The sequence below is a fragment of the Ochlerotatus camptorhynchus genome, unplaced genomic scaffold (genome assembly GCF_037179485.1).
Source record: "Ochlerotatus camptorhynchus isolate MF236.1 unplaced genomic scaffold, CSIRO-AGI_Acam_v1.1 ptg000019l, whole genome shotgun sequence".
NCBI lineage: Eukaryota > Metazoa > Arthropoda > Insecta > Diptera > Culicidae > Ochlerotatus > Ochlerotatus camptorhynchus.
In genome coordinates, this window is record NW_027040511.1 from 888,647 (window position 1) to 912,211 (window position 23,565).

The 23,565-nt window shown below is 37.6% G+C and overlaps 1 protein-coding gene across 2 annotated transcripts in view; it reads left to right on the forward strand.

The window, feature by feature from the left end:
- Nucleotides 1–3,651: 3,651 nt before the first annotated feature.
- The window catches only part of mew (multiple edematous wings), an 85,303-nt gene continuing 65,389 nt past the window's right edge, over nt 3,652–23,565 (forward strand). For both annotated transcript variants that reach the window (XM_065223972.1, XM_065223976.1), the window contains exons 1-2: nt 3,652–3,869; nt 10,119–10,521. In XM_065223972.1, coding sequence (XP_065080044.1) covers nt 10,331–10,521 — 191 coding nt within the window. In that variant the 5' untranslated portion in view covers nt 3,652–3,869; nt 10,119–10,330. The remainder of the gene's footprint in view (nt 3,870–10,118; nt 10,522–23,565) is intronic.

Genomic DNA, 23,565 nt, shown 5'->3' on the forward strand with positions numbered 1-23,565 from the left:
AATCTATTCGGTATTCTGATCCAATATTCTGGATCTCAGTAAATGTACAATGATCGAACCCTCAACTTTCTGATCCTTTTAATCGATTCATTCTTCTCTTCAGAATCGGTGTCTCACTTCTAACTACGTTCAACTGTCAGAAAGGGAAGTTTTCTAGCTATCATCACGAATCACCTTTTTACCTTCTAGTAATCCTCAAACTAAAGCACTCATGATCGAGTGACTCAACATACTCAGATACGTCTCTTCGAGATTCTCCCGCGTCATTCTATCATCGACAACCTATTCCTGAGCGAATTTATTCCTGAAGATCTGCCCTTTCGAGTGGGTGACCCACAACACTCAGGAAATCCTCACGACATGCCTTTCCTGAGCGGGTGTCCCGCCATGCTCAATAAGCTGGAGATCCTCAAGATCCGCCTTCTTCGAGTGGGTGTTCCGCCACACTCAGGCAATCCTCACGACTTGCCTTTTCTGAGCGGGTGTCCCACCACGCTAAATAACCTGGTGATCCACAAGATCTTCCTTCTTCGAGTGGGTGTTCCGGTAGAACGTATATTCAAAAAAATCCTTTACTACTTCCGGAAGTAGCTTTCCAACGGGCGTTCCAACTTGTGGAAAAACAAATCCACAGACCTTCTTACGAGCGTCCCACTTCGTCACTAAAGGTTTGCAGTAATCTTTCCACCGGGCGTCCCACACCATGGCAAAGATAGTCTTCTAGTGGGCATCTGACACCACTGTTCACCAACGACCGTCCCACTTCGTGGCATACTTATCTTCCTTCAGGCGTCCCACTCCGCGGAAGATTTTTCTTCGTTGTCGTCCAATCACTGAATAATCATTCCACTGGGCGTCCCACACCGTGGCAATGATTACATGACTTAGCCGTCTTGAACCACTTTTTCCACGGGCGTCCCACCACAGGTTTGATACCTGTTATGATTGCAGCAAAAATGATTATACTAAGACAACACGGCAATCATACTACACTGCAGGAAACTATTATCATTTTTGAAAGGCAACGTAACGAAGAAAAAAAAAACAAACGCGCAAAGCAAAACAAAATGTCTTCTCAGGAACATTGACAATGCACACTTTTTTTTGTTGGTATCATTCCATTCCACTCGCGGTTCGCGGTTCGCGCTTCACACTTTCTCATAGACCAGACGAAAATTTTACGAATATACACGTGGGACTTTACGACTAGCCTTTCTTTTAAATAACACTTCAATTTCCACTTCTTAGCCCTCTCAAACCGTTGGGTGATTCTAATGGAAATGGTTCAATTTATTTTAGCACTGAATAGTAGCTAAAACCTGGCAGGATCGCCAATGTGAGATTTGGACCGTATCCCACCGGAATCACCCAACCCTTTTGGAGAGCAGGCACAACCTACCTATTCAACTGCACTGCGACGAAAGAGGACGAACGAGATGCTTGCTGATTGAAGCGTCGTTGGGTTGTCAGATTAAAGAGGATGAATAGATTCATCCTGTTCATCCAGTTGACAGCTCGTCGAGGGGTTCATCAATGGATATTGCACTATGACTGAATGGTAATCCATTCAGTCAATTGTGCACCTCACAGGAACAAGTGAGCGTTTAACGAGTAGTGATTGGACATGAGGCGAGACATCATACGAATGAAGTCTCGACCCACATCCAACCCCTTGAACCAAGGACACTTCGACACCTTAGGGATGATTGAATATAACCATCGTCCCAAACTCCCTTCACTCCATTTATTTTGCCAGCTGGCGAGGGACTGTTGACGATAAATGAAGAAAAATTCGTCATAGGCGATTTGTCGATCGTAAATATCGCCTTCCATAGCGCCCACCTTTGCAAGCGAGTCCGCCTTCTCATTGCCCGGAATCGAGCAATGAGATGGGACCCATGCAAAGGTGATGACAAAAGATCTTAAAGATAAAGCACTTAGAATCTCTCGTATTTTCTTGAGAAAATACGAGGAGTGCTTTACTGCTTGCCTCGACAGAACTGAGACTATCCGTAAAAATAAAATAATGATCTGGTGCAAGTGAGGCGATCGTTTCTAGCGTATAATGTATTGCCGCCAAATTTTTTTTGCACAGTTGTTTGGGACTGAAAAGCCGAAAGATAATTATCCATTTTAAGTGATGATTATGATCTTACTAAGTACCCCGACTAATATGAATAGGCGTTACATAACTGATAAAAACGAGTTGTATTGCTGTATATATTTATTTGACTCAACATATAGCAACCTTGTGTAATAATAATAAGTAATTGATGTACATTGACCAAATATTTAAAATGAACTATGTGAAATACTAACAATGCCTAAGCCAAAAAAAACGTTTTGAAGAGAAGCGTAAATTTTATGGTTTGCCAGGGGCGATGCCAACCCCGTCTCTGTACGCATGTATAGACCTGTATAAAATACTGAACTGCTAAGGCAAAAAGCAATGTAAACATACCTAGATGTATATCATAACAATGAAGATTGCTGAAGCACCTTGCTTGAATGAAAACTTGAATGATTTGAATTTGGAACGAATAAAGAGTTGAAAAAAATATATAGATCTAATCGAAACCTAAGACAAAAATTAAAAACTTAATATTATACGTCTATCGGGGAGCTTTTGAGGTTTCTTCCTCCCTAGCAAATATTGTTATCGATTAAAAAATGAAAATATTTCTCTCCCATGCCTCTACGGGCCAAATTTTAAAACCATCATCACTTTTCTAGTTCTCTTATTTGCCACGAACGCTATCGTTACATTTCGAAATGCTTGATTCCGTATCTGAACTTCCGTGAATGCTTTTCAAACAACATTCTTTAAATGCGGTAGAACTCTATGTACTGGAACCTTCAAATTTTAACTGTCGATTGTCTCAAATCCCAACAAACAATTTGAGCTGATTCAGTGTTCACTCGGCTGTCGACAAAAATAGGCCACTTTCGATGTGTGTCACGCGATCGCCTGTTTACTCGGCAACAACCATTGTGTGGTCCTCCTCATTGTTCTTCATCAGCAGTTCTTTCAGTCGAAACGTAGTCGACGTTGGAAAGCAACCGTTTCTTGATGAATGTGTGAGTCCAGACCGCGTTTTGCGTACATTTTTGCAATTGAAGCGCTCTGCTCCCCGTTTGCGATACTGCCATACAACGAAGCCACTGGAAGCGGCTCCCGTTCTGGTGGAGGAGGCTTATTGGATAGCGGAAGATAATATGTTTATTGTGTTGTACCTTTTGACTATAGTTTTGAGATGTATTGTATAGTGAACAAGAAACCTCGGCTCTGCAAAGTTAATTCGGTTGAGCCTTATCAAATAAATTAATAAAAAAATGATCCGATTAAAATCTGAATGAGCATATTTTTGCCTGAATAAGCGTAATTTTTAATCGAACACCCCTATATACAAAGCATCTTTCAACATACGCAGCATAAAAAGAAAAGCCGAAACACTATCGCGAAGAAATTCGACACACATACTGACACTGCTAGAGCATAACTATTTAACACTCGCTTGTAGTGAACGACGTAAACACTCGACTGTTCGAATACTCTCTCACATTGCAAGCTTGCGTGCCGGTTCTTCTCACAACTCGACTTTCATTCATATTGAGCTATTGAGTATTCCATAGTCAGAGAGGTTTCAAATGTCGAGCGGAATGGACGTGAATAAGTTGATTCGCATCTCATATTGGCCGCGATAGTCTTCTTCTTCCCCTTGCCAAAGTGTTTACTCATTGGTGTTATAGCTGTTGTTATTTCGTTGTAGATGCAACTATTTCGAACTTAGTGAACTGCTCGCGAGTAAATAACATTACGCGGCGCGGATTCCGTCAGTATTTTACCAAGTGTTCGCGTACGCTTGGGGGTAAGAATGCATCGATGATTGCCACCTTCCTGCAAATATTTCGTTTTTTATTGTGCATAAGAACAAGAAGATCTAAGCCGATGCTAAACTATGTACACGTGGAAACACTTCTGTTCTCGCCGGAGTGATACTACGTTAACTCAGTGATCGAAGCTTTTACTTGATAGTGCTTCTAGTGTATGTCACGTGGAATGATAAGGGATCTTGTTTCAGTGTATTAGTATGAATGATTGATAAAATAAAGAAAGTGTGCAGTGTTGGACACAGTATCTACAATTAAGAATTATGTAATTTTGTTAAAGCTATGCCATAAGGACTGGTGATGTACAACTGATAAACTGAAAAAGTGACATAACTTTCTAGCACCAGCATTTTGTATTGTTTTTAAATTAACGCACCCTGATCATGGTGATTGTTATTTGCGATTGTAGTGACTTTTGTGTTGGAATGAAGAAATACAGCGTTGTGTTCGAATAATTACCTACTAATGAGTGCTATCGGATAGATTCAATTCTCACTGTTTGCATTTAAAACTTGTATCAGTTTTCTAATACACACGAGTCCATGGCAGTCAGGAAGATTAAACCGCACCCGTTACTGTTGTTGCCAGTTTCATTATGAGTACGTGTTCATCAATCTTCTCCGGCCGCCAGCAGCAGTTAGTTTTCAATCGTGTATGGATTTGAGATTTGTTCCAACCAATCAATCGGCGCAAATGGGTAGAGAGCAATCAAATAGACTCTTAGCGCGTTGGAGAATTCTTTCATGTACGGCAGACCCGTATCAATAAAGTTCTGTCAAGCGATATAATCGATGAGATGTGAGTGTCGCAATTACAGGACCTTGATGGAACAGTCAAGTCAAGCAACAAGCAACTGCTGATGGAATGCTTTAAACAGCTTTCATGGGGTTGCTGATAATTGAACCTATCGATTCATAGGATAAACAAACAGAAATTAGTTTTTTTTTTCAGGCAAAATCATGGGAAAACAAGAACAGGAATTGTGCACAAACTACGTTCACAGTTTTTAAAAGAGGACAATGATCCATCCACTTTTATTTTAATCGCTTGAGACCGAGTTAATTAAGGCAAAAAGGTGCTTATTTTAGTTCACAGGGACCGTGGATTTTGCTCAGTATCTCAACTCGGTCATACTGCTTAAAATTTTATGGAAAATTGATCTAAATATTAAAGAGGCTATTAAAAATTAAACTGTCATTTTTGACGGTAATTTTAATTTTTTTTTCCATTGTTTAATTTTTCCTGAAAAGGCAATCCAGTTTCCTAAAACTTTGTCGCAGCCATTATTTAGATTAGATGAGCCGTTTTCATACCGAAAAATATCGAATACGCCAATTTGAACAAAAAATCCAAAAAAGGCGCTTAAAATTTAATAACAAAAAAATATTCGTTTAATATATTTCATACATGTTTTGCTAAAAAATGTTTTAAAATGCTAACTTCTGTGAAATTTAAGAGTTGCACATTTGAAAATTACCAAAAAACAATAAGCAACAACTTTTAGTCATATTTTTCATCTTTTTGATTATTTTTATTTTTTTTTTGTAAAAATTTGTACAAACTTTCAAAACTTTTGTTTTCAGACTTTTAAATCGTTTTCTGTGAAACATTAAGCAAAAAATTGAAAATAAAAATAAATCAAAAAAATTACCAAAAGCTGTTGTTCTAAGATTTTTGGTAATTTTCAAGGAATTATTTTTTCCAACTTTGTTTCAGATGTCATTTAGCTTGGAAGTAACGTTTTTGAGTAACTATTGGTAAAAGTATCAGATACACCATATTTATTTTTTGATTCTTGCAAAATTCAAACTGACAGAAATTCAGCTGAAGTATAAATCATATGCTATAACAAACAATTAAACAAAGTTGCATGTAAATCGGAGAAGGTCGCGTCAGATCGATTTGTAATTTGGTGTAGAACTACTCTTTTATGAAAAACCACAGGATAATTCTGAAGAGAATTCAATGGTGATATCAAGGAAATTTTCAATGGAATGCTGAGGCTAATTTCAGAAAATATAAATCCGATGCATCCAAGGGAGTTTTCAGAGAATACTTATCCTAGTAGTAGCACGCTTGTCACTAAACGGCAAGTTTGACGGAAACGGAAACGGCAAGTCTGACAGTTGTCACAAATGACATCAAGATGACTAACCGAAGTCGATTTGGTTCTACTAGTTTACAATGCGACAAGTAGGCTTATTCAGATCGCTGCCGTTCCGCTTCCGCTGTCATTGCGCTTGGCCTTAGCCGATAACATATGAATATCTTAATGAGGCATGATACCTTATTATGGTATGCTTGTGGTAAAAAACCTTGTTTTGATGTTATTCAGTTATCGACATATTTTGTAAGATATCAAATAAATGCCAAAATAACAAAACAGGATCTTTCTGTTTTTTGACAATAACACCTAAAGCAGTTATTGGATTAGTATTAGAATACCTTTCAAATAACACATTATGATATTCTGGCATTAAAAAAGCGATGAGTATCCGTCAGTTATTATTGATTAGATCGTTATTCGTAGAACATTTTTGAGGTGCTTATTTTTGGTTTTTTTTTTCCTTTTATGTTAGGCTCAACAATATTATATTTAGGTTGCCAGTTACATTTACTATTGTCGTGCCTGAATTTGGTATTCATAAGTTATTTTCTCCTGCTCGGGTTTACGCGTCCTGAGCAGGAACGAATAAATACTAAAATTGGTATGGATTAGCCAGACATAAGAGGTAAAATACCAAAAAAAATTAAGCAAAAAAAAATGTTACCACAATATTATTCCAACCAAATTAAGTAAATGCAATACCAAACAGTTCCGCACAGGTATTCTTTTGGTATCCTAATATCAATTTTAAAGTATTTTGCATGCATTTTTTTTTGTATTATTCTTTGGTATTTTACCTCTTATCAGGTAGGTATCAGGAACACAATTAGGTATTCATAAGTTATTTTCTTCTGGTCGGGCTGCCTTAAAATTTGAATCACCCCTATTTGACATTTGACGATCACCTTTATACCAGTAAATTATCTATTTTACTGACAGTTGAGACATCGACAAAATGAATTTGTTGTATTTAAACAATATTTGACCCCGAGATAGTGCACAGACCCAGCAGGTGAAATGGCCTATCCCTAAACCCTGGTCCGGTTCGCTCCATTGCCATCCATTGACGACAATCGAATGTGCAGGGAGGCAGCTTCCACACATGTGTAGGATATCGCACCCTTAGGAGTACGCAATAACCTTTAACTCCGACGCAGGCAACGGCTGTAATTAAATTAATTCTATTAACTATTGGTTTAATTACATTCATTACACAGTGTCGAATATTAACTACTTTTTAAGTCCATTAATTACAATCTAAATATCGTAATTAAAGTACATTAATTACATTTTCAATACTTTAAATTACATTAAGTACGGATAGGTAATTTTAACTACCGTCAGTACTACTTCAAAATGCATTAATTACTTTAAGTACTTTTGATTCCCTTAGCTCAGTCGGTAAAGGCGCAGCTACAAAGCATGACTATGCTGGAAGCGGCTGGGTTCGATTCCCGGTCCGGTCTAGGAATTTTTCGGGTTGGAAAATTTCTCGACTTCCCTGGGCATAGAAGTATGATTGGACTTGCCACACAATCATATCAATGCAAAAATGGTACAGGCATCGAAAGCTCTCAATTAATAACTGTGGAAGTCCCAACTAACAATTTTAGCTGCAGATTAGCTTATACAGCCAAAAATTGGCTTATACAGCTAATTTTTGCCTGTATAAGCTAATCTGCAGCTAAAATTGTTTGTTGGGGTGCTTCTAGAACACTAAGTTGAGAGCACGCAATAAGCTAATATGCGATATGCAATAAGCTTAAAATGCGAAGAAGAAGAAGAAGACTTTTGATTGCATTTTAACTTCAACGCACCAATTCTTTGTGTTGCGTGCCCCTCGTCGCACCCATCAACACACATCCCAACAAACAATTTGCACTGCATAATGGCTAAAATGAGCATTTTTTAGCCGAAGAAGCATAATCTCTTATTCTGCATGCAATGTTTGTTGGGTTGGACCGGGACCAACGGTTTTACTTCCCTTTCGAAGGAAGACGTAACCAGAGATTTTTAGGCCTCAGAAAAATCCCACCAATCTCGGCTGGGATTAAACCCAAACCCATCGGGGTGAGAAACCAGTCACGCTTCCCACTGATGACTGATGGTTACATGGAGGTGAGGGTTGATAGTGAAACTGAGGCGGAGAAACGGTAGAAGAACGACGGAGATAGTGATTCTCAATCGTCAACCGTACTGAGGGTGATGATGGGTTGTATGGAATTCGCTTATTTGAACGGAATCTAGGTCATTGTAGAGCTCGAGACAATAAAAACTGGCCACGTGGTCGAGAGTGGATACAGGTAGCGAAGATGCAATTCGGTCTTAACTGTAACAGGACGGTTCCGGTTTGGAGGCTGACGACCGATCACGCTCGCCTAATTTGGTCGGTCTGCTCGAAGATACCTATCCACCATCCATGCCAAAAGTTTCCAAATCATGTCAAAGAACATCAAAATTTACAAAAACAAGAACAATAACAACAACAACAACAACATACAAATCTGTCCCAATATTTATTTCGTTGTGTTCTAAAATCATAGCCTCCTAGATCACTGCCATAAAAACAGTAATTGTCTAGTGTCATTCCGAGGAGTAAATCATTTAAATTTTGGCCACTGTAAATCGTCGTGAATTATCAGGAATTTGAAGACAATTTCCAAATTTTAAATTTTAATGAAATATGTTCGAAGCATATCTAGACTAGTTACAGCAAAGGTTAGGTTAGGTTACTTTATTAAAGAGACTTTCAGCCATTGGTTGATTCGGCTCTCTTAACAGCAAATTTTTCGAGATAACACAGAAAATAATCAGATTCAAGGAATTAAAAAAAAAATGTTGTGAAGTTTCAATATTTCTTATGCTGAGAAAAGTTTTCTTGGTCCTGAGTTAAGAAAAATCTTCGTGAACCGGGAGTTTTTTTTTCATTGATAATGGCTACTTTAAATATGTGGACTCAAAAATTGAGAAATTCAGATTCTAGAACATGATATCAGGACAGCCTATATTGTTTCCTACAACTTTGTTTCACGCATCGTTTCCATTAGAATTAGCGTTTTTTATATGATTTGCATTTATTCATTTCATATTTGATAACTTGGAGAAATGCTTTCATTGGCATGTAAAACTAAACATAACGTCCACATAAGCTCTAAAATTAAATCTGCAAACAAAAAAAATGAATGATTTTCTACTACACCAATTGGTCATAAGTGTATTGAAGCAAATGCATATTCGTAATCTGCATTGAAAATGGAACCGAAATCCAAAATGTCATCAATTTTAGTGCACTAGAACTATTTTAAATAAGTATAAGCTGCGAGTATTCGGCCCAACTGCTACTAGACATAGAAATAATTTAAATTTGTCACAAATAATGAACAATAAATTATCGGCTCTGCAAAGCTAACGCGATTGAGCTTTCCAAATAAACGAACTAGGTAATAATTATGTTAAATAAGTACGATTACATTAGCAAAATCCTCATCTTAGCACCCCTCGGTGGGACTTTCTATTGGAGTGAACTGTCAATCTGTTAGTTTAGTGTCAAACAGTGAAGTTAATATTTTGCATAAAATCTTCATTTAAAAATCGATGTGAAAGTCTATGGGTTCGAAAAAAATATCGTTATGCTCCGAAAAACGAAGCTCTTTCAGATTTATATAATGCGGTTTTTTTTTTCAAGATTAAAGAACCTAATTACATTTTATCACGCGTTCTGAAACATCTTCTCCATTACAGCGTTGAAGCATGGACTAATTTTATTTGAACATGCATTTACACCAATAACTGAATATGTATTTGACTTAAGTATGAATCAAAATAAAGTTTCATGCAATTTACTCTGTTTACATAATTCTTCCAATTTTTCCATAAATTTTCCGAATTCTCTTCGCCACCATTGATTTATTAACATCTCAATGTATATATGAACTGGTAACAACACGTACAACTCTTACTCTACCCTGCTCCAAACTCCTAGCAAGTGTGTAAATGAGTGTGCAAATTTCGAATGAAAGCAGCGACCGGAACGGCCAACACCTAAACGAAAATCCCCAACTCGTAAATATTTGAAATTTATTGGTTCCTCTAATGAAACGATCGAATCATCTCCCGGCAGGCAACGAATGCGAGCAAGCGGAGGAAAGTCGTCGGGATGGTGCCATCTTCAGTGATTCACTATGCCGTGTGGCACCCATGGTGCGGATGCTAAAAGTGCAAGAAGCTGAAGCAGAATGCTATAAAAATAGCGAAATCGAGATATCTCAAGCGGTTCAATTGAATTATTCCCTGTGCACTAGATAATCTGTGAGTGAATATTCGAACGGAGATATGGCGAAGAATGAATGTTGTTCCTGGCTGCCACTGTTGGCCGTCGCGGCGGTGATGTCCATTTCCGCCGTGCTGTGCTTCAATTTTGAAACGCGTCTTCCCATCGTCAAGTATGGAGCGACCAACACCTACTTTGGATATTCGGTAGCATCCCATTCCGAGCAGCTGAGAAACGGAGACAAAAAAAACTGGTGAGTCCCATGCCAAACGGGCATTTTTTTTTTATTTTACTATGCCTATGTACGATTTAAGCGTAAATATTGTCGAGGAAATTATTGCTCGAATTGATAATGCTATCAGTCTTTTGAACGCACCTTTTTATACTGCCTATAATCCCATATCAGTCCCATATGGAAAATGGCAGTCAAAGTTACGAAGTGCAATCCCCATGTAAATATTTGATAAATAATAGTAAATCAATTGATAATTTTTTAAAGTTAAAATCTGTTGCAATGAAGCTTGCATATTTTGTTATATCAACGAAAAATATGGCAATTCAAAAAGCAGATCTTTAGCCTGAACTAAGGGCGATTAAATTTCAGGATGGGACTGATATGCGATTATTTTGCTTGATGGGACAAACTGACCTGATGTTGTTTTCACATTTTTCATGATCAAAGTCCATAGTTTTATCACATAATATGAACGTGGATGCCAATTGATAGTCGATAGCGTTGATATCTCAAAATTGACGAAAATCCATATGGGACTGATATGCGATTATAGGGAGTATAGTCCATTCTATTTACGCGAGTACTGATGGTTCGAAAGTGAGGGTAACAATTTACAAACCAACATTTTTTGGCTGGAGCAAAAGTGAGGATAACAAACTTCGCACTTGAAAATTGGATTACGCAAGTGTAAGTGTTTTAAAATTGACGGCAATCGAATGTGCAGGAAGATAGCCTCCACACCTGCGTAGGATATCGCACCCATTCAAACACACATGGGCCGGGACCAACGGCTTTACTTCCCTTCCGAAGGAAGACGTGACCATAGATTTGTATGCCTCAGAAAAATCCCACCGACCTAGGCTGGGATTGAATCCAGACCCATTGGGGTGAGAAAGCAGTCACGCTTAGCACTACACTAACGGCGCCGGCTAACTTACCAATCTCGGACCACTTAATTTTACATGACATGTTTGTTTACGTCTCATCATACAGTGTTGGAAAAATCATTTTCAAAAAAGTTCTAAAATATTTTGAGATTGACTGTTAATTTCAATTCTTGCAATACTTGTGGATGAAAAATTTAGATCGTTCCCAGTCTGTTGCTTTACCACTACACACTACAAAGATATTTTTGTCAGATCCTTGGTCAGCAAATCGAGCGTCTTGAAGTTCAGTATGGTTTTACTCTGTTTTACAAGGTTTTCCAGTTATGGGAGCGGACAGTGAAAAAGTTCACTACCACGTCTAGTACAAAGTTAAGAACACAATCACAATATCCAATATTCCCAACCATCCCCCTCTCTTGCATACATTATAATTGCATGGTACCTTACAGGAACGATTTTTTTTTTTTTTTTTTTTTTTTTATTATAGTCACTTTAACTTGGGTTATTCGTGACTTGTCCGGGGGTGATATTTGAACTCGTGACTTTGGCGTGAGAGGTATGGATGCTAACCACTACACCGGGGTCGCCCCCGGGGAACGATATTACGAACACTAGTGGTGAGGAGTCATGCAATAACTATACCTCGCGAAATTGAGGACACATTAAGTGATCCTCCTTCCGCAACCCCCCTTGCCCTGAGGCACTTTTTTCATATAAATAATGAGTCACAGAATCTTACACTCCCCTCCCCCTTCCTCGTTAATGCCGCGTTGACACTTCTGCTGATTCAGTCATTGTTGCCAAAATCCAATGCACCAATCAGCTGCAAAAAACTCATCGTCCTGATAACGCGTACTTTGAATAACAGGCGCCAGTAGACAGCTAGCTACCGGACTCATCAGGCTTCAGAGAGTGTATTGACTTACTCGGGATAGCTTTCTGTCTAGAATGTTTGCGTTGTGAAATGTGTAGTGAGATTTTCAAGAACGAATGTGGTGTAAATAGATAGAGAGAAAAGGTGATCTGATATTTTTCGTATCCTCGCGTTGGTTCTCTCATCCCAAAAAGCTCGCTCAAGAAATGTTGGAGTGTGAAACTAGTAACGGGAAACTCCCAAGAGAAAACTTATCGCACGAGAAAATGATATTTTAGTGAGAATTCCATCACTGATCCTATTATGTCAAAGATGGATTCCATGTACAATTAGTTATACATAGTAGTAATACCCTAACTCGATGGTCCCTTCAATATCGTATTAGGAAGAGTTGACTCTATTACTATTAATGTTGTGAAACACATTTTAACTTGATAACATTTTAACAAAAACCAATATCATGCATGTTTGCGTGTTCTGCTTGTTATTTTGTGCTTATGACATTTAATGTTTAGAGTTATCATATTATGTGTTATGTACAATTAATGTTACTAATAGCTGAATACAAGTCTGTTCGGTGTGCTTACAGAAGAAAAGGTTAGCTTTTCAAAAATCATAAATTATTACAGAAGCTTTTACAGTGACTTGTATCGGGGGTAAGACGGCCACTGTTGGATGGAATTTGTTGTACTCAAAGGTTGGAGCAGTAAATAAAAATATTTCGTTTCGTTTCGTATAACGTAACATATGGCCACGTTCGATCCTCCAGGATATTAGTAAATGTGCTCAATTTATGAATCCAGATGCTGACCATCTACAAAGTATATGTCTTCGACAAAACTGTGCAGAGTGGTGCTGCCCTAATAAAAATAACCATATCGACGTGTTCGGGATATCATCCAAACCATTTGTGGGATAGTTTACGCATCCAGGATACAGTTCGTTTATGGTATTTGTTAATGAGGGTGGTAATCAACGCATTCTGGATGGTAGACAAATATATTTAAAATTTTCGCACTACTTGGCGCTACTATGCATATGAACTTACACTATGTATGTACTATCTCGAAAGCCATAGCTGCGCCTTTACCTACTGAGATATGGGCCTATGATAACTAAGGAATTGTAGTGTGATCGAGGTATTATAAAACAGTGTTCAATCATACTTTAATAATAATCAAAATATGAATTCAAGGTACCATAGGGTGCTTCATTAAAAAAAGATGAATTTCTGATATGCCACTCTCAAGTTCGATTCAAAACCGCAAAATATGAGCCTGTGCAAAAAATGGTAAAGATTGATGAAGGTTTAGAGGCCGCCCCAATCATTTGAAATTTGGATAAAGATTTCGGTGAATTACTATGTAAATTTATTGATTTTCACTTACAATGCTTTAACATTGTTTGTAGTTGTCCAAACGTTGAAAACAAAAAAATTGGTTATCCTGTCAATGATCAACAAGCCTGTTGTTGTGATGTTCATCATTGGCGTTGTTGTCTTGACAATTTACCCTATTTTGTAGTTTTTTCGCATGTCTATCTTTCTTGATATGCTGTAAAACTGATCGTAGGTTTTTTGGTCATTATGATAACAACAACATATTATTGTTTTTTTTTTTAACGTTTGGAAAAGGAGAAGCAAAGTTAGAGCGATATAAGTGATTTTTGAAATTCTTCCATAGTAATTCCCATACAAATTTAAAATCATTGGCCCGGCTTCTAAACCTTAATCAATATTTACCATTATTTACACCGGTTCTTATTTTGCGATTATGAATCGAACTGGCAGGTGGCCGTTCAGAAATTCATCACTTTTATCGGGTCATTTGGCCCGAATGCCGTTTGACCGAACGTCATTTTTCCGAAAGCGATTTGACCAAATACTGATTATTTTATAATGTGTAGAAGAATGAATAATCTGAAATGATATGTGATTATGCGATTATATCTTAAAATTATAAATTTTCCAATCAGAATCAATCACCAAATTTCATGGCAAGTTTCACCTCCTAAAAGAATTAATTATCACTATCTCACCGTACTTTTGAATCCTACTCATGATTATAAGAATAATATATCCTAATTTGACATTCGTTTTTCAATTATGTGGTTCATGTTTGGCGAAAGGCTAGGACGCGGAAAATAAGAATCAGATTTTGGGAGAATGATCAGGACCTGATTTAGAATTGATTGAACTTGGTGGAGCAAAATCTATGTTTTGAACCGCCCTAATGGGTACAGAAATAAATATTCATAAGCTAGCGACCTTCGAAACACTTGTTGTTGAGCTGTTTTCCTTGTCTTTCTCACGCTGTTTTGAATGGGAACACCTTACACCAGTTGAAATCGGTTTTGTTTTACTACACACACCTTCCCCGACTATTAGTGTAGTGAATAGTAGTGGCCCTTCATTTGCACATTCTTTCCAACATGGCAAGGCAAATAAGCAGAAGAAATGAGGATAGTCGTAAATAAGATGCTGAAAATGCTTGAGAGCAGCTTTGTCACGCTCTCTTGTAGTAAGCTTTCATCCATGTGCACTTTACCTGTACATACACCCAACCGTTTTTTTTTTTGCGCGTCATATTTTTCAACCCGTTGAACAACTTGTTGAAAAAAATCAGGATAAAATCAATGGAAAAATGGCAACTAGATAAAACAAATGTCTAAGTTCAAAACAGACAAAGAAAATTCAATAATTTAATGCGTTCAGAAAAAATGGGTTGTTTAGTTACCACACAGTATTGAGAAATTCTCCTAACTGTTTGATAATTTCAATCAATCAAAAAATTCATGACGCCGAAAAAACTGCGCAAGATTTACATAACACATTTTGGCAATACAATTTTGAACCGCACATAAAATCAAATTTGTTAACCTACGCTCATTTTTCATTCACAGTTAATTATTTTTATGGGTCCTATCAATTAATGCTCACGTTTCACCCAATTTGTAAAACGTGGCTGAACACAGTGCCTACTATCACAGAACAGAAGGGGAAGTGCAAAGAAATCAGCGAATCAAAAAGTGGTTCGTTTTCCTGCTACACAAACGATGCGTTGTGGTAGTGTCCCACACGGGCTTCTATGTACACTCACACTATCATAGCATGCTGCCTATCTTAACTGCAGGCAGAAGATGCCTTCTACCGCTAGGAGCGCTAATGTTCGCCAATAACGAGTGGAGCCACTTCTGTTCTGTGCTACGATGCTCGGCTCAATTAAACCAGGAAAGGCACGAATAGCAAAACCCAAAGCGATGACCACATCGAATGGAAGCCAGTGCAGAAAACAATCCAAATTTTATGTGCCTGCCTCTAGCATCGTCAACACAAAGTGCCTCCACACTGATCCGTGCAGTAAAACTATCTAGAAGGTATTTTTGAGGAGCATCGGTAATATGACTACGGTGACGGTGGCCACTAAATTGTTTGTTCAACTCATTCAAGCTTCCTGAGCTTTGGCTTTCAGGATGTTTCGGATACAACGCCCTTCTTCGTTCGTCAAGCCACATGCCGGTGAGTGGATATTATTCATATTACTCGTGACAGTGTAAGATGGATGGATAAAGCAGTTCCTGGGAATCGCAAATATTTGTTCAGCCATCTAACGCCACCCTTGCTGCGATGACAAACGACGTACCTACTCAACGGTTTCTGATGGTATTACTCGTTGGACTACTCATAAGTTGTGACCGTTAGACAGTGGCTTCCACGATAGGCTTTCATGTTTTTTTTTGAAAATGTGACGGAAAATTGAAATATTTCCATATTGATCGATATCCCGTAAAATGGTGTTACCCGCCTTCCTTTGTTAGTCGTTTATAATATGGCTTATATTTAAACGAAATTGAGTTTTTATAAATGATTCGATGCTCACTGAAGAAAATTTTCGTTAGTTATGTGATCTTGTACGACTTGCAATATACATTGATGTTCGTTGATCCCGTTGATCCATAGATGGGAACAAACGCAAAAGACGAATGGGTTTGGCAGATTACAATGAAACTTTGTGAGTGTAAAGACTTTGTCTAGTTAGGCAACTTAGCATTCTTGTTTTGCCAAAAGATAAAAGTTTGTGTCTTGAAAAACAAAATTTCCAATATATTGCCCATCTTGCAATACATTAAAGATTTGTCAGTAGGTTGTCTTTCTAGAAAAATTCATAATTTATAAAAATTATGTTCACTTTTTGTATTTATACGAATTTTTTCAGTGTACACACATGGATTTTTTGCCGAGATTGGCACCACCGACCAGCTTGGCATTAATTTTTACTAAGATCTTGGCAACATATCTGTTTGTTATCTAACATCTCAGTAAAATTACCGTTTGTTACCTGATCCTCGGCAAGTTTTTCATTGACATACTTTTTTCTATTCTCCTGCATCGTAGATACACAGCAAAAAAATAATTTTAATGTCACATCAAAGTGGATGCACTTAAATCGTGTCGAAAATATGGCGTAATATTACTTGCCAAAAAGGGCAAATCAGTGCATAAACTGACATTACGCTGCTTTTACTGCATTTGTTTATTGTTGTGACCATAAAAATTACATGAAATTTGTCGTACTGTAAAACGTGGTATCTTTGATAATGCGGGTAACTTTGATCGTATAATATAAAGATTGAATTTACACACTGCGCTTTTTCCAAATTAAGAACATTGGTCCCATATTGTAGCTTAGGGCATTTCCGTTGATATTTAACATAGTTTTTATACAGAATGTGTTACACATTTTACAAACGTATTAAAAAACAATTTTCGTGTTTTTCGCCTGTTTAAAAAAGCACTCAAACCATCACTTATGAAATGTATTTCCAATATAGCCATTATAAATTCAATGTTGTAGCCTTATTAAAGATTTCATATTTAAAGAACTAAATGTTTGAGTTTCACGCATTTTTTCTACATTCATCGAGCATTATCAAAGGTATCCCAAATCAAAATACTGATGCTTTAATTTCCGTTAAACATATTACTAACGAATTTCTTGGATCCCCAGTACTTGTTTTAAAAATATAAAATTAGAAAAACATTCATTGCTGTAAACAATATTTAGAATATACTTTAAAAAATTATCAATGTTACCCCGTTTTACGGTACTCAGGTTACCGAAATGTACATGACTTTTTCGTAGTTTGTATGCTAGTTTAAAGATGGCTATATACGAGATAAATAAGGTTGTTTTCGATGGCCTGCTGCAATATTTACAAATGTTTTTTTAAGGTTTAATGCCTGGGTTGAAATTTTTTTTATTAAATAGTATTCCACTTATAAAAACCCTCAAAATTTATTTATTATTTATTATTAGCAAATGATTTATATCTAAAGTCACGAAGATCAGAATCACGAAAACGTTGGCCTTACGTTACGTTACGTTGGCGTTACCTAAGAGATTATCAGAGACAACTCAATTCCACCTCCGGGAATTCAACAATCATTCACAGCGTTTGCTTAGTAGTGAAAGTGTGAATATTTCTTCCCTGGGCTCTAATTAAATTTAATACACCGTCGACCCTCGTAAAATGGTTGAAAATTTCATTCGCATACATTGGCTCTCTAAATGACCCCTATCGACTATCAGGTCGAGATTCTTCCCTCTTACAGTTCGGTGACACAGTTTCATTGTTTAAACAGCAGCCGGCTTTTGAATTCGAGTGGAGTGGACAGGCTTTGACCAGATGATATATTACCCTCATCAGAAACCAATCGGTCGCTGTAGGCTGCGGACATGACCTAAACAATAAAGGAATTAACACAATTTCAGCACATCTGTTAGCATGGCTCCGAAAAAGTAAAGCTGCTCCGGACTGTTTCTCTTCGTGCCGTCAGACGATGCGTGTGATGCATAGAGAACAATTTAATCTTTGATCGCTAAGTCTGATGCTGGGGCAGACAACCGCTTCCTCTCTCTCCCTGTCTGCTTAAGTCTCTGCTATGTACATATTTTATATTTACCTTTTCCTCACTCCGAGTCACCAACTACCTGATGATCTACCCGGAGCTTAAAAAATGAACGAAAAAATAAGGAAACCAGAAACCACTTTGCACATACAAAGACACCACCTCTCATACACACCTTTGTGGACCGTAATCTCCCAGCTATAGCATTTTCCACATCAGAGGCCCGTTGAACTTGAAAGATATGGAAACGGACGAAGATCGAAAACAAGGTGAATCGTGATGAAGAGAAGGGAAGATGAAAACAAAAACGACACGCTAAACAGCATGCCACGGTCTTCCTCGCCAGCCAACCTACTCACTGATCTGAGACTTATACTCTAGTAGTGACTCCCGCAAGCAAAGTGGCAACAGAGATGGGGAGAGCAAGACTTCAAGACCGCCTCAAGTCAGTGCCTTCTTTGTCGATCGACTAACAGTTGAACGCCGGTTAACTAGGTTTAAATTTTGCTACAACGCACAATGATACTATCTGTACCTGTTCAATATTTTATTAAATGGCGGTTGTGGATTCAATCTTTCTAAAATTCAAAATTGTTCTGAGTACCTGACTCCTACACAGACGCTTCTAAGAGCATAGAGCATCTCCATGTTGTAAAGCACCCTTGAAAAAAATCATCACCATGAACCCACAAAATCGCATAATACTATACCAACCAAGTAAGTTTCGTATCCATTAAGGTTCAATTTATTTTGATGCATTTTCGAAAAATTCAAATGCAGTTTTTTTCGACGCATCATTTCAGATTGCAAAAAGCTCGCGTCATTCTATTCTTTTTGCTATTTTACACAAAATGACGCGAGTTTTTTTTTTGCACTCAGAAATGATGCGTCGAAAACACTGGATTTGAATTTTTCGAAAATGCACGAAAGTAAATTGAAGCTTAAGAGGATGTTCATAAGCTACGAAGACCGATTTTGAGAGGTTTTAGACCCCCCTCCCCCTGCGTAGACAATCATCCATTCAAATTTTTGGAAATTTGAATGGACCGTAGACACTCGCCAACTCCCTGCCCCTAAAGTGTTTACGTAGTTTATGAACAGCCTCTAACATTAGAGGTCAACCCCATGGATCGATTGAGCAATGACTCTTTGAGTCTCAATCTCACAGACTACGATTATGAGTGCCGACGGTACTGGTGGTCTAGTGGTAATCGTGACTGCTTTCTCCCAGTGTGTCTGGGATTTTTTAGGCAGCCCTACTTTTGCTCAATAAAACAGATGAAATTATCCTTAATAAGTAAAAAAATCTCCTTAAAATAGATCGGGTTGCTCCTTAAATGATTGATCAAAATACATTAAAAATCTTAAAATGCTCAGTAAATATTTAAAGTACGCTCCCTAAAATAGAGAAAACTGTACATTAAGCATTTGAAAATGCTCCTTAGTATGCACTGCTTTGCACCATTTTGAAGTATAATTGTACCATATATGATCGGAAAAGCTGCTGTAGAAAGGTTAATAAGTACCATGAAATCAGATGAAATGTTCAGTAAATCATTTTGTGCATTTGTGCATTTTTACTGAACATTTCAGCTGATTTCATGGTACTTATTAACCTTTCTACAGCAGCTTTTCCGATGATATATGGTACAATTACACTTCAAAATGGTGCTAAGCGGTGCATACTAAGGAGCATTTTCAAATGCTTAATGTACAGTTTTCTCTATTTTAGGGAGCGTACTTTAAATATTTACTGAGCATTTTAAGATTTTTAACGTATTTTGATCAATCATTTAAGGAGCAACCCGATCTATTTTTAGGAGATTTTTTTTTACTTATTAAGGAACATCGTCATTGCTTAATGATTCATTTACCTTTTTACCGATTTTTTATGAGGCGATTGAGATCGTCGTTATTGCTCCTTCTAACGTTTTGTTGCCGTGGGTTTCGAGAATACGTCCAACTCAATAGTCTACTTTCAGGCGCAAATCAAAGCGCCGTCTGTGCAGCTCATCGATGATTGGCACTAGATTACGGAACAGAGACCGACGTTAAATAAAGGAATCAAGAGAAGAAGAAGCACTCGGGGCACCCAACACAAATCTTTCCTAGCACCAGTATTGTGCGAAAGAAGATATAGAGCATGATCTACAACACCGTCCGACTTACAAGGGTACCGGACCTACTCTTGCCAACGATACTAACAAACTGCGCAATTTACAGCTGCCTCATTAAGTACTGTCGTCCCTGGCCGTGATGGTGTCAAGTTTGGTCGCACGCATACGCTCGTCAACAGTGCGTAGTTTTTTTTAAAGGCACTAAAACGTGCATTATTTACAGTATACTTGGAGAAGTTTGTGTAGGGTGAGGAGGGGCATAGTGAACAGGTGGGGCATAGTGAGCATCACGAAGTTTGCCCCTGGATCTCTAGCTGCATGAAACAAATCAACTGGTAGTAGGTTCAATATCATTATGATATTGATCCTACCACCAACCAATTTGTTCCGAACCGCCGGAAGTCCAAGGTGGTGCACGAGATGCTCACTATGCCCCTCTTATTCCTACATGATTAGCTCGTTCTTTTAAATTTAGCTTTTTCATGATTAATCCAGATAGAAATAACATTTTTTTTTTTAAGTCGAGATAGCAAAATTGTGTCTACAGCAAAGTTTGAGCAACATCATCGGGTAGGGGAAGTTCTTCCCTTTCCGATAGTGGTATTTTGTTGCGTGGGCGTACCTCGGTTCGCGTGTAACGAGCCTTACAACTTTAGTTAAAACAGCTTTTGTGTCGTTTTCAAATGTTACGCATGATATTAAAAGAAGCATTTTTGCAGTAGACATTAACTCTCTATCACTTACAGTTTATGAGATATGTAAGATTTCTGTATGGAAAGTTCTAGTAACCAATAGAGCAGTTCCACACCAAACGGCTAAACGAAAAAAAATCGACCTTCTCCGATTTACATGGAACTTTGCATAATTGTTTGTTATGGACAATGATTCCCATATTTGCTGAAATCCGGTCATCTTAGGATGAGCCTTTCAAATTTTTCAATACCTTGTCTGATGGAAATTACCCATGAAACACAGTTGTAGAGAAAAATAATATTGTTCTGTTAAAAATAAAAAATAAATGTTTTTTTAGTTATTTTAAGTAAAAATTCCAATACATGTTAAAATAAATATCTCAAAATTTGCAAGCTGATTTTTGGACAATTATTTTAAAAAGCTCATGAAAAATGCAAACTTTTGGAATATTTAAGATAACGAACACTTAAAATTGACAAAAATTTACAAAACTTTTTGTAAAAACAATGTTTGAGACATTTTAAATAATGTTCTGGCAAAAAGCTAAAAAATTTTTTTTCAAAAGTTCTTGTTCTACGTTTTTGGTCAATTTTCAGGTTTCCATGGTTTTAAACATTCCAAAAGTTTGCATTTTTCATAAGTTTTTATTTGAAATAAAAACAATCAAAAACTCTGGCTAGGATATTTTGAGATATTTGACTTTTAAACTTTTATTTTTAATTTTTACTCGAAATAAAAAAACACATATTTTTTGTATAGTTTTTTCCTAGAAAGACATATTTTTCTGCAACTTTGTCTCAGATGTCATCCGAAATGCGGAATTTTGAAAATTTAACCGATTTCAAAATAGCCGAATTTTAGCGAAAATGTGAATTATTGCCCATAATACACAATTACGCAAAATTTCATACAAATCGGAGAAGGTCGATTCAAAAATTTAATTTTCTTTCACTTTTCTACCTGGCACTGCTTATTAATATTTTTGGTAGAAATTTTCTGTCATTGTTTTATAAAGACGGGGTAAGTGAGCCAGTTTTGGCCCTAGATCCAGTATTTGTTCCAAGTGGGAATTATAACTAATTATTAGACGTTACGCTCGTCTGGATACGTATAGTAATTTGAAATGTTTTCATTTCAAATCAGAGCCTCTTGCAACACTGCTATACAAACCTGTAAGTGCCCAATGCCAAAACGAGATGTGTTTAACTAATATTATGGCGAGCGTAAAAGCTGGATACATTGCTTCTCACGAATATCTGAGCCCCCTTTAGAGCGTGACGTACTTAATGGATCACCCCAAAGTGTTAGACGAAATGTGCGTATCTAACAAAATCAATACTTTGCTGTGTCGAAACACCCTTTCTAAACCATGTAAAGTTCATGATCATGTGCAACATAAATTTAACCAAAATGTTGTTCATAATGTAAGTACACCGCTTTTACCGCGAAACTATGCGGCCAACTGTAACCTTAATGGGCCACTTGGTCTGATGGTGCGGAAAGTGCTGCCGTTCGTTCGCGATGCTTGTGCGATAGTGATCTTGCGATCGTCTTTGCCCACTCCAAACCAGCAGCTTGGGCAAGAGACTTACCAATACTTGTAAACGAGTCGCTCTTTTGAAAAGATCGTGGAGCTCATTGCGCTGCGGATCATAACTAGCCGCGGTCCACAACTGCGAGAGGAGGGTGCACTAAGCCGGTTTAAGACAAATCAAATCACCTCGGTGGCGTCTAACGCCTTCCTTGTTTTCTACGATGGGTACAAAGTTGGAACAGCAACAACACCATCAGGCGGTTCGTAACTCACTTTGGATGGCAGCGGGCGTGCAATCTTGATTTAAATAACTGTTATTGGTTCGATTTTTCGTACCGGTTCCCTTATTTTCTCATGCAAAACAGCAGAAGCAACTGCAAACTTGGGCCATAGATGTACGAGGAAAACGATTAGATTAGGCGTCTTTCTGCATCTGGAATTTGCAATGGAATTCATTCCGATTACAATGGCATTTTAATGCCCTACTTTCGAATCAATCATGTTGGTTCGGTGGTTGTTATGCTTAAAACTGAATTTGTTTAACGTAAAAAAATTGTTAATATTTCCGTAGGCCAACAACATTTTAATCAATCAATGATCAAGTAGTTCGAACACAATCATCTCCGATTTCAGATGATTGATATCTATCCCCAATTGATATCGATGCAATCGATGCACTAATCGGCTTTGGGCACACCTCAAGCACACGTCAAACGAATATACTCAAACCACAGTCAATAATGGCTATAGTATATCAAATTTCCTTCGCCAATAAAGCTGTCAGTTTACCACGCACAAATCGACCGTTTAGTTGGGGTCAGTCCGTCGTCCACCCACTCGTCACCGTGCGAGTCGTTCCCGTTTTTGATTTTGTCAGCTCTCTATGAGAATTTGAGGGCAACCACGAAGCATGAAATCATATTATGCTAACAAGCATAGCCCATCACTATGTAGGTAGGGAGTGGAGGCACACCTTCACGCTCGCTTGTTTTGTGCTGGCACAAAGTCACGGCTGCGGTGTTCCGTGCACGCAATTTGGTTGCACGCAT